The sequence below is a fragment of the Chaetodon auriga genome, chromosome 11, assembly GCF_051107435.1.
Source record: "Chaetodon auriga isolate fChaAug3 chromosome 11, fChaAug3.hap1, whole genome shotgun sequence".
Taxonomy (NCBI): domain Eukaryota; kingdom Metazoa; phylum Chordata; class Actinopteri; order Chaetodontiformes; family Chaetodontidae; genus Chaetodon; species Chaetodon auriga.
The window spans coordinates 8,801,364-8,813,485 of NC_135084.1; the positions used below are offsets into that span (position 1 = coordinate 8,801,364).

Genomic DNA, 12,122 nt, shown 5'->3' on the forward strand with positions numbered 1-12,122 from the left:
AGGCTCTGGAACCCAGTACGGGAGCTAGAGCTAAAGGAATTTATTTGTTTTTTTTTTGATGAGGGAGGGGATCAGACCCCCCACATTGCCTCCACCAAGCCTGGCCATGATGCTGTCTATCTGGGCTTTAGCCGACACTCTTTACCCTCACCTAAGCCCGCCAGAGCTGAGTCCCCTGAGCCCATTTGTCAAAACAGCGAGGGGCGAGTTTCATTGGAATTCATGTATTCATTTAATCTGATGTCATGTATGGATCGCCTGCGCTTATGGTGATGTTTGAATGAGCGCCCAGCATCCTCTACCTCCCCAACACCTCTCCACATCTTCCTTTTCCCTTCATACGCGACGCGAAAAAGCCAATTACTAAAAGTGAGTGATGAAACGTAATTAGCAGGGGGCTGATAGAAAGGACTGCAGCAGCCACTTCATGCTTGCACCCCCGCATTCACCCCCCTGTACTCCCCCAGGTTATTGACTGGTGCTGTGCTATGCAACATGAAGGGCATCATGTATACGAACACGTATTATTTATGTGCACACACACACACACACACACGCACACACGCACAAACACGGACAGTAGAGAGATTCTCCATCCAAGTGCTTAACTGGATGAGCGCTATGTTGAGTGTGCTACTGGTGTATGACTCATAGACACACAAAATCTCCTTTCCCAGCGGTCAGCATGCAAGGCATTTATCTAATTGCCACATACGCTTTCTGCCGCCAGTGTCTGGAGCAGAAACTTCAAACAACACTGTCAGAACACATAAGACTCAAACACCAAAAACAGAGGGACGCTCTTCCTTTGTTCTGTTTTTAGAATGAGTACTCTGGAACTTAAAAAAAGAAAGAGACAGAGACGGGTCAGCAATTCACATACCAGATGAATGAAAATAAGAATGAAGGGAGAAAGGGGGGGGAGGGGGGGGGAGGGGGGGATTATATCGATCACGGAACGGCTCTAAAACGATGAGCCACATGTTCAAAGTGTTGTTGAATGAGGCGAGTGGAGAGGAGGAGGCTGAAGGAGGATGAGGCCCGCGCTGGAGGGCCGCAGCATTGTTGCATTCAGACATGTGTGGAGGCCCAAAAGGAGGGGAGACTTCCGAGCCGAGCCGGAGGGGTGAGTCAGTGGGGGAGGAGGAGGCGCTGGTGGGCTCCGGGCTCCTTCCAGGGCCCTTTGAAGCCGGTCAGATTAGTAACACGGCATTGGCTACAAGTCTAGCGTGAAATCCTCACTTTTGCCACAGACCAGCCAGTGCTGGACCCCTATAGGCAGCCCCCCACCCCACCACCACCTAACACTCACCAGCACTGCACCAAAACACCTCACCCACTCCCTGCTCCTACACTCCTGATAAACAACCCTCTGAATCTGTCAGCTGGGCTCCAAATGAAATCTTAAAAATAGCCGTGATAGTGTGTTTTACAGTGTGAGAAGGTTTATGTGCACCACTGGTGTGTGTAACTGGATTTTCTATCATGTACTCGTGCTTGCGGGACAGAAACAGTTTGTGATGTACTTACACATCACTCTGGTGAGTGTAGACCCGGTCGAACAGCGCCTCTGGAGCCATCCACTTCACCGGGAGACGACCCTGAGGACACACACAGACGAGCGGTCAAAACAAAATCTATGCACAACCCACACCTGGATCTCTTCATTCCTGGCCTGAGAAGCAGGTTTGTGTGCATCCAGTGCTGACAGATCTTATTACTCGTGTAAAGGCTGATACGTGAAAGCAGTCTGGGGAATAAGCCACAAGAGTGACTGTCTGGGAGGAAGATCTCCCAGAGGACATTTACATTGTTAAAGCAATAGAGCTGATAAACAGGGTCACAGATAAAGGAGAGAGTTTATCTCTATGTGCTATTAAAACACTGGCAAGGAAGCTAAACACAGCTGACAGGGCGACCTTGGTCAATATCTGCGTGGTAGAGGAACAGCAACAATAATCTGATCAGACATTTCTAAATGGAGGGATAACACTAAGTCTTTCAAATACAAATACAAGAAAAAATTCATTTGTATTTAAAAAGAACAAGGCCTCTGTAAATTGTTCTGCTCCTATCACGCTAAAGAAAAAAACAGAGACAAATAAAACAAATGTAGCACTACAATGACAGCTCTGTCTGGATTGGTTTAACATAAGTGATCATCATTGTCGCTGCTGTCATTGTCCTGATCATCATTACTGTCAACATCGCCGCATATTGTTGTTGTTGTTGTCAGCTAGTTCTCAGCGTGATTGTGCATGCGATGAAAAGCCACCCATGCATACTAAATGAGGATGTGCAGGCAATGCTGCTCTGCGGTGGGAAAGAAAGACACCACTGGGCCACTATGGAGATGTCAATTATGTTTAAGCTGCTCCCCTCTCGCTCTCACTCTGTCTCTCTTTCTGGCTAATTGTATAATGTCTATGGAGCTAAAGGGAAAAGAGACGGCGGGATAAACAAGGCAGAGTCTCCAGAAGCACTACATTCACAGGCTGCCTGGGAACCTGCCGCTTCTGCCAAGACACCAGCCGAGGGAAAGAGTGCGATAGAAAGATGAGGGAAGGGAGGGAATTAGAGAAAAGAGAGAGACTAATCTCACACTGCGGCTCTCAAAAACATTCCACTCCCTCAAAACACACTTCCTTCAATGTGCGGCGTGCAGGTTGAAGACTCACATTGGTCGTCTTTTTATAGTAGTCGATGTTATGGACGTCCCTGGCCAGGCCAAAGTCAGCGATCTTCATGACGTTGCTCTCTGTGACCAGGACGTTCCTGGCTGCCAGGTCTCTGTGTATGCACTGAGATGGAGAGTGAGACAAGAGAGGGGGAGGGAAAAGAGGGGAGGTGACAGGGTGGAAAAAGTGAGGGCCAGAGAAGAATAAGACAGTTAGCTCATTGCATAAATAAATCAACTCTGAAACAGGTGTACACTTAATTTGGAATGGTGTTAAAATGTTTGTGGTGCATGTAATCATCCAGAAATCTCCTGTGCAGAGGTAGCACTTGACTGCATGCCATGACGCCACCGTGACTGCACAGGCTGCATGAACATGTCTGGATAAGTAAAGATTCCTCACATACTTTGCCACATATACGGCTGGAGCTGTTACTGGGCATCAGTGCGCATGTGTGAGCATGTACACGTGTGTGTGTGTTTGTGTGTGTGTGTGCGTGTGAGGCAGTATGCTCTGTCACATTCCAACAGTGAGAGCGAGCGTGAGGCTGCTTTTGGCCAACGTGGCTGTACCCCCATTGTGAAATCCTCACCATTCTTCTACACAGAGGGGCTTTTGTCGTGGAGTGGGAGACAATGCGGGGATTGGGCAGGGGGTCAGAGAAGTGTTTTTAGAAGACAATATTCCCACAGTGACGCACAAGCAAGCTTTCCTCCGTAAAACCTTCCTGGATACTGCACATCAAAAGTTCTGTGTGCTGGCACAGAGAGCCGTCTAGGCAGCCAGCAGGTGGGGGCTGATGTGAGAACAGTTTTTGTGTGTTTGTGCGTGTCCTCCTCTTACCTTCTGTGATGCTAGGTACTCCATGCCCCGCGCCACCTGGTAAGTGCAGGAGACCAGATCTTTGAAAGTAAGCTGTTCGTCTGAGACACGGGCAATGTCATAGGAGTATTCCATGCCAGGCGGCCGGCGGGCTCGGAGGTACTCCCTAAGGTTGCCTTTGGAGGCGTACTCCACTATCACATAGAGGGGGCCTGCAGCAGAGAAAAGACCCACATTACCTCTTGAACATGGTCATAAATGATTCCCTTTGTGAGAAAGTGACACTGAACAAAAATCAGAGTGAATTTTTAATGGAGTGCAGCACAGACGGAAGAGGCACCTCTCGCTTGAATGTTAAGGCTTCAAATTTTATTCTTGCTTCAAGAAAAATTCTGTTCAAAAACATGAGGAAGTCTGTCCGGGAAGAAACGCCTTCCAAATGGTCAGACTGGCCACTGCTGCATCCCAGCAAACCTCCTAATCATTTTCCACAGGGGCTGAAAAGGAGCGCTAAGCTGCGAAAAGGGGCATAATTTCCAAGTGGACTGCACATTATTTCTTTTCACTTGTCACAACCATGGCTCCGCTGATTTTCATGAGTCACTTTGAGGAAAAAAAATCTTAGAGTGCACAGCTTTATCCTCTCTTCATGTCCAACTAAAATCCAACCTCTCCATATGACACACAAATGGCTTCTAGCTACGTCCAAAAAGGTAGAACACCTTGTCCTTCACCACCTGTCTGATGTAGTCTGATGACACATTTTATGAATTTGTTTGAAGTGTGCAGCAACCTTTAGTACAGCGTTACAAGGCAGATGAAGCTGCTTCAGTAGCACCTTAAAAACACAATATGACCCTGAATACTGTACCTACACATGATGCAATCTTTCTAGTGTATTGCTTGCAAAAAAATATCTGTGTATTTGGATTCCTTTCTTACTTCATGATGGTGTGTCCCGTCCTACTTACCGTCTTGTGTACAGGCCCCCAAAAGATTAATGATGTTCTTATGCTTGCCGATCATCTTCATCATTTCCATCTCTGACACCAGGTCAGACAGGTCTTTCTCAGTGGCGTCATCTAAAAACAGAAGATGTGGATTGAAGGTTGCTCAGAAAAACTCAGCAATACAAACACACTCCAGCACTGGTTTCCCTTTAACCCCTGACTCCAGACTCCGCAGCTGCCCCGTGAGACAACACCTTGTTTTGTAGGTGCTTCTGATTAAGTGCGGCTGACAGACAATGGGGGCTAAAATTTCGCCAGCGAGGGAAGCTCCTCACACAGACTACAGAGGCATCCTTTCAGTGCCAGAGGAGGGAGGAGGAGGAGGAATTAAAGACGCTCAATCTGGATTCATTATCTGCTGCACAGGCTCCTTTTTCATGGGACTGATTGAGCCAGCGGAGCTATCCAGACAGTCAGAACAGCATTGCCTGCATTCCTCTGCACCATTACCTTAACTGGAGTCATTCTAAAGAGCAGATTTCCATTGTCAAGGTTCGTCCACTACCCTGCTGCTGTTGTACCTGATCTAACCGCCCCCACAACCCTGAACCAACCCAGTGCCCCCTCCTGCTGCTTTCATTAATCACAGCAGCGTTGCTAGTGTGACTTGCCTCTTTGTGTGGGTGCTGACTGAGCTGCAGCCAGCTGCTGCTCTGGGGTCAGGTATGTGACCGCCCCTAACCCTTACCTACCCAACCTGTCTACCAATAGCCGTCACTCAGCAGCCACCAATAACGAATAATAATGACAGCCCCAGGCTCCGCCTTGCACCTTTGCTGAACCCTCACTGGAGCATAAATCACGTATTAAATGTTCTCAGGCTGCCCACAAGACATAATGAAGCAGTGTACACCATATCCCAGATGTCTGTCAGACGTTTACATTTCAACATCACTTGCGCAGCAGTGGGACACACTTACCTTTCAGCATCTTGACAGCGACAGTAACAGCCTCCTTCGGTTTGTCCTTATCGATGCCCAGCGCCTCTGCCATTACCACCTGGCCGAAGCAACCTTCACCTAGGGGCTTGCCCAGGGTCAACCTGCAGAGGGGGGAAACAAAGAGAACACATAGGAAGCTGTTAAGCTGCTGAAACACAGACTAAAACCCGTCGACCTGATCTGACTGTGGCATCGATTCACTCCCGGTGCAGAAAATAAAGAAAGAGTGTGAGAGCGAGAGAGGGAATGAGACCAGGCACCAGGCCAGCTTCTCAACCTCACCCTGTGTTTTTTTTTTTTTTACTAGATCGCTCTCTCTGTTTCTATCAGATTGTGTCTGTGTGAGTGCTTTATTGGCGCGGTGACTGTAGCCTGTGCCAGGGCAGTAGGTAAGAAGGCAGACGTGGCAGCGATAATCACCTGATAAAGCCAGGGAGAGGCACACATTTCTAAACTGTTTACCCTGCCTTGGCATGTTCCAATATACACTCTTTACAAGTCATTACACAGGGCTAAGCTTAGCTCTGACACATTAGCCTGTGACAGATGGAACGCTGGCTTTGTGTTGCCATACAGGTGGGTCTGACAAGATGGGAATTTAAGTGTTATTTCACTGTAAGCCATGTCACAGTAGCTGGTGTGTTAAACTTTATGTCCAAACTATATTGCACTGATTGATATAGTGAAGAACTTATTCTCACACACATGCTCTTTCACAGCTATCCATCAGAGCACAGCACCCATCTGACCCCTAGTGTAGTGTACCTTAGTGCTTTTTCCTTTGATTGACAGGTACAGGACCCGCCCCCAAGTCTCAGCATCCTGGCTATGTAAACACTCACACTGCACGCCACAAAGCCGAGGGCCTGAGGCCGGCGCCCTGCTGTAGTAACACAATCCCCTATCTGTCCACACGCACTCTCCACGCTCAATGGCAACCATTCTGTCCATCCAGCCACATATAATCAATGTTATTTTTCCTGCACGCAAACCGCAAACGTTAGCATTCCTCAACGTTCTGCAATCCAACATGATCCCCCTGGCCCTGGAATGACAGGCAGGGAATAAAGACCCAAACAGAGAGACACACAGACATTGATTCATGCCAGACAAAACATCCCGTTTGGTGTGTTCATCAATTAAAATCAAGATTTTTCACCAGAATGCCACTTTGTATGCACACACCAGAGTCTAACATTACATCAGAAATAGTTTTTTCACTGATGAGTGATGGCAAAATTTATGATTCAGGCTCTTTTTACAACCTTTTTAACAAAAGACAGGCCTTCATGTTTATGGATTGGGATTTCCCCCTTTTCTTTGAAAACCAGAGGCCTCAAGAGGATATTAAACTATTGTAACCTTTGCTGTCTTATTAAATCCACCCTAAAGCTTATCACTGGCCGCCGCAACTGTGACTAACTGAAACCTCAGCGGTGCTAATTCCTCTGGTATGAAACCGAGCAAACACTATGAGGCCAAACATGCAGATGAAAGCTGCTAACCAGTAATTAGCACAGCTTCATTCCTTACCACCAGAAGCATGTGTGTGTGAGTGAGAGTGTGATGCAGCAGCAGTTGTCATGATGAGGCATGAAGCCAAGTTCAGGTCACTTTACTACTGCGCCAACAGATGAATCAGTAGCCTTTATCCCGGCCACCGCAACCATTATACACCAGTTAGTCATCATTGCCTGCTGTCTATCAGTGTTAATGGCACTCTTCACCTACAACAATACTTATCTGATCATTTTGTAGCGGAGATACAATCAGACATATGCTCATTGTGTAGTACTCTTGGTGCAATCTTCTACTGTAATGCGCTCTGTTAGCCACAGATAGTTGCATTGGCACTGAGGACAGGGGCAAACGGTGTGGCTCTGAAAGATGTCATGCATACTGTCAGGCAGGTACTGCATGCCGGCCTTGAATCCTGAGCGTGTTTTTATGAATACCCCTTTCAGATGAAAGTGGCACTGCATAGAAGATCAGCATTTCAAAGCTTTTTATCCTTTATGCAGGAGCTGAATCAGATTTACATAATTATGTATTTTGAAACAGACTTGCTATTAGAACTAGGTCATAATTTCTATTTTCACTGCAAAATTATGAATCCTCACTAGTCACTGAAACCGGCAGAATGACTCCATTATATTTCCTTATGGTCATGTGCATGAGAAACAGACAGCCCTTACCTGTCTCGGGCAAACTCCCACCGTGGATCCTCTGGAAGGTCATACTCAGGGATTGGCTCATCGTGTGCAGAGCTCCGCCGTGTTGTGATGCGTACCAGCGGCGTACTAGAGTTCATGGAAGAGCTCGAGTCTGCAGACACCTACAGGAGGGAAAGGACTGGCTGATCACCACAGTCTGGGTTCATAGGTCAGATAAAGCTCCAAGGCATCACCAGAGGAGAAAATGTGTGTGACTGACTGTGGTACTATTATTGAAATTACCAGCAATGTTGTATGGCACATTAATATGAATGTATCCTTAATGTCCATGGTTAATGCTTTAGCATTACGGTAGAGTCTGTCTCGAGGCCAGACATTAGTGATCATTAAGAAGTGAGCAACAACAGCAATTTTGAAGACTGTGTGTAATCATTTAGCATCGCCACTGTCCCCAGGGCTCATCTCTCCTCTCTCCACCCTAACCTTACCTTGACACAGGAATCAGGCTCTCCGCTGAATGTAATCCAACACTCTTTGTACCTTTTGCAGCGTACCTTTTGGTTTCCCTCAAGGGGAAAGCATGGCTCACGCAGAGAAAAAAAAAATCTGGCTGCAATTTCAGGCAGCAGTGCTAACTTGCTCAGAAATGCACGCCTTCAGACTGAGGCTGGGGGTTTACACAACAGTATGTACTATGGTGTTTGGAATGTCTTTTTTTTTCTATACAAAATCCAAGTAATGAGTAATAATAATGTATCAATCCCACAATTTTCTTATATTTTTTAGCATTAGCCTCCTATGTTTATTTTTGTATTTGTTATCTGATGTTACTTCTGCAGCATGTCTGCAGCGTGTGTCTGTTCTCCTCTAGAGGTGTTAGATGCCATTAGAACTCTTTATCTACTTTCTGTTACCTGGCGGCGCAGAGGGATCTGCTTGCTCAGTTTGTGGACCGCCGGCTGGCCCCCAAAGTCAGGTTTCTTCGCAGTGTTCCTCATGCGGCACACCACCACGATGCCCACCATGCAGGCGATGAGGAAGACGCCCGCGCAGTATATTGCGATTTCCACATAGTCTGGGGAAAGGGGCCCTGGGGATTTCTCGAGGGCTGAGGGAAATAAAGGGTGAGCAGTGAGACAGAAGTCAGGTGAAGAAAGTGAGAGGAAGACGCTCACCGATCGCTCACACACATATGGGTGACACACAGGCACATTCTCCATTTGAATAGACACACATGGGTATCAGGCAGGCAAACACAGAGACAGATGCTCTGGAGATGACTCATGCGTAAATGTAATCACCATCGGCAGGCAAACTAAACAGAAATTATTTCATAGCATCCTCCTCTCTCTCTTCTTCTCAGGGTACCAGCACGCCTGATTTTTTTTTTTTTTTTTTTTTTTATCTAACAGACCTGTACAAGGCGAATCTTGATTCAGCCAGTCCAGCCAGGCCTGCATATGTCTGCAGTCTGTTCTAATGTCGGAGACACGCGAGCGCAAACACACACCCACGGACAGCGGAACAATACGCTTCACTTCAGATCACAAACAAGGGAGAGCGGTGTCCTTCATAGTTGTATATGGCCTGAACTTCCTGTCGAGGAAATGGGCTGAGTGTGTGTGTGTGTGTGTGTGTGTGCTATAGAAATGGACTGTTCCATAATGCATAGCCCTCCAGACCACAAACAAGGCTCGTGTGCAGCACAGAACCTTTCTCCTGTCTGTCTTGTATCTGCTGGTCCAAAAACCACAGCGCGCACACACAGAAGCCACAGTCTCGAAGGCGCCATCGGTGCAGATAGAGCACATCAAGAGCAATAAATATTACATATTACTCCCAGAGGAAATGGCTCGTCTGTGATCATTATGCTGTATTGTTTACAGACAAAAACAAAACTATCCTCTGGTTACGAAATTAAGGGAGGATTGATAATGGTGGTGTGCTGAGGGCTGCAGACAGTCAACTACTCTCATCGATCTCATTTAATGCCCACCATACTTTCAGCTGGAACTTAAGCAGAAACACTCAACTGTTTAGCCTGGAGTGAACTCGGAAACTGACAGTAAGTTTTATGTATTTGATCCTTTGGTATGCGTAATTACAGGCCAGACGTACAGCGACGGACGAAAATAGGATAAAACAAGTTGATAAATGAGAACACATAAATACACAAACATTCACATGCGATTCACTGTGTGGAGGCGGAGAAGTTTGGCCCTGATAATTGAGAAAGTCAAGCCAACTTAAAGCAAGTGTTGAGCTTTACCTTTCAACCTTTATTTTATAGAGAAATAATGCAATTATCAGAGCCGGGAAAGGGGTGGAGAAGATTTTTGAGAACATGTGGGGGGAAAAACAGATTTATTTTACATGCAGACTAAAATGTGGCACAGAAAGGGTTTCCCCAAGGAGCAGGAGAGAGATGTAACAGAAGGAAAAGAGGAGGCGGGCGACAAACCCTCCCCTCCTCCTGGAGTCTGGAGACACTCGAGCTGCTCTTGGAGCTCCACTTCCGTCTCAGAGTTATAATAAGTCATCTGCAAACTACCCCGTTATCTGCTCTGAGCTTTCAACGGCTCGCCAATCCAGATAATATTGTAGAATATACAATATGCTCTCTGCTCTTATGTTACATTGTCTTGGATGTTGACCGTGCTGATTCATCACAGTAACCTAATATTTGAGCTGTGTGCCTCGGACTCCAGAGGGAGGACTTGCCTTCCACAGAGGTCATTGAAATGACATAATCCTGTTTTAGAAAAACTGAGAGACGAGGAAAAGAGAGGACAGGATACGAGTGTATATACCTGGAAGCACCGTCAACCAAGCAGTGTGATAGGAGATCCCAATAGAATTACCCGCCAAGCACGTATACTCCCCAGCATCTTGAAATGTTACATTGGGCAAGTAGAGAACTTCTATTTCCTTATCTGTGGTGTTAACACCTGCAGTCTGGGGAGAAGAAGAAGAGGAGGAAGAGGAGAGGGGGAAGGTGGAAAAGAAGAAAGAGAGGGTCAAGGATAAGAGCAGAGGGGGGACGGAAAGCAGAAACAGGGAGGACAAGTCACAGAGAAAGACGGGGGAGAGGGAGAAAGAGAAAAAAAAATGAGACCCACAACACCAAGAGAGAAATAAGAGGAGCTGGATGGCATCCATCGTTGAGGTCCCGTCTAGAGTAAAGGATGTTGGGAGTTTCCATGGGTGAGGGGGAGGAGGAAGCATCATAAACAAAGACACAGAGAGAGCCCAGTGTGCCACCAAAACATGAGGAAATACACCAAAAATAAAAACCCAAAAGGTTCCCATCACCAACAGAACCTGCTAAAAGAGACCAGTCTAATCCACATATTAGACCGGACACATGCACAACCCCAGAGAGCATGGAGAGCACGGCACTGCAACACCAAACACCATCCTGACACAGCTTGCAAGAGAGATAAAGTGAGGGAAAGCAAAGTGAGATGCAGGCTGTGACAATTTCAGGGTCTAGGTATGCAGGTCCAACGAGTGCTTCCATGGCGGCACTAGTCGCAGTGGAGGGAGCAGCTGAAACACAAGGGTCTGACATTAGGGGAGAGAAGGCCTGTGAGCCCCAGGACCACCAAGAGACCACCAGCAGGACCACCACAGCACAGCAGGTCAGGGACAAAGCCCAGGAAACCACACCAGGGGGAGGGAGAGTAGGTGGGGTCAGGTCTCAATGGTTACCTGGGATGACAGTCAGCCAGCCCGACTGGTTGGCCTCGCCTATATAATTGGAGACTTTACAGATATACTCTCCAGCATCGTCCTCCGTCACGTTGGTGAGGGTGAGCATCTCCACGTCCGAGCTGTTAATGCCTGAACGCTGCAATCCACACATACGCATATCAGACATGAACGTGTATAACTAGAATTAATCAGACCGACATGCAAACATCATGACTGCAGCGACTGCATTTGGATCTGCAGGAGGGAGGAGAGAACAGGGATCACCACCAATAGCCAGCCTGGGAAAGACCTACCGGCTCATTAAGGAGGGAATGTAACGATTAGCTCATGTGGACACCTGCAACTACGGGCAAACACGAAGAAATAAATATAGGAGATTTGGCTCTAATCAAGACTAAAAGAGGAAGTGCAGGAATTTACCTTTAAAACCCGGACGTAGGGGTGTCCGTCTGGGCCGTACCGACTGCCATTCTGAGTGATGTGCTTCAGCCACTGGATGTGAGGTTGGGCGTCGCTGTAGACCTTGCAGACGAAGCGGGCATCCTCCCCAACGTGAACAGTGGTGTTTGCTGGGAGACCAGCCTGGAGAATGGGCCGGTGAGGGGACCGTTCTGTTGAGATGGAGTGAAATGTTCATGACTTAAACATGGGAGTGTCTCAAAAACTTGCTATTTCCCTTTAAGACAATCTGAAATTTTAGGATGTTAAATGCTTATCTTTGCAAATCCAGTGAGTGTGAATATTTCCCAGCAACCCTGACAGGCAGAGTCATGACTGCGCTGC

General features: G+C 47.2%; 1 protein-coding gene across 3 annotated transcripts in view; it reads right to left on the reverse strand.

The window, feature by feature from the left end:
• Window positions 1-12,122, reverse strand: part of fgfr2 (fibroblast growth factor receptor 2) — a 40,072-nt gene that overhangs the window by 5,721 nt on the left and 22,229 nt on the right. Inside the window, exons 7-15 of one of the 3 annotated variants that reach the window (XM_076742412.1) lie at window positions 11,760-11,950; window positions 10,436-10,580; window positions 8,540-8,733; window positions 7,647-7,786; window positions 5,431-5,552; window positions 4,472-4,582; window positions 3,522-3,712; window positions 2,679-2,801; window positions 1,531-1,601 (exon numbers count right to left, since the gene is read on the reverse strand). In XM_076742412.1, coding sequence (XP_076598527.1) covers window positions 1,531-1,601; window positions 2,679-2,801; window positions 3,522-3,712; window positions 4,472-4,582; window positions 5,431-5,552; window positions 7,647-7,786; window positions 8,540-8,733; window positions 10,436-10,580; window positions 11,760-11,950 — 1,288 coding nt within the window. Of the gene's footprint in view, window positions 1-1,530; window positions 1,602-2,678; window positions 2,802-3,521; window positions 3,713-4,471; window positions 4,583-5,430; window positions 5,553-7,646; window positions 7,787-8,532; window positions 8,734-10,435; window positions 10,581-11,336; window positions 11,476-11,759; window positions 11,951-12,122 lie in introns of all 3 variants that reach the window. The other 2 variants (XM_076742411.1, XM_076742413.1) reach the window with 2 other exon arrangements.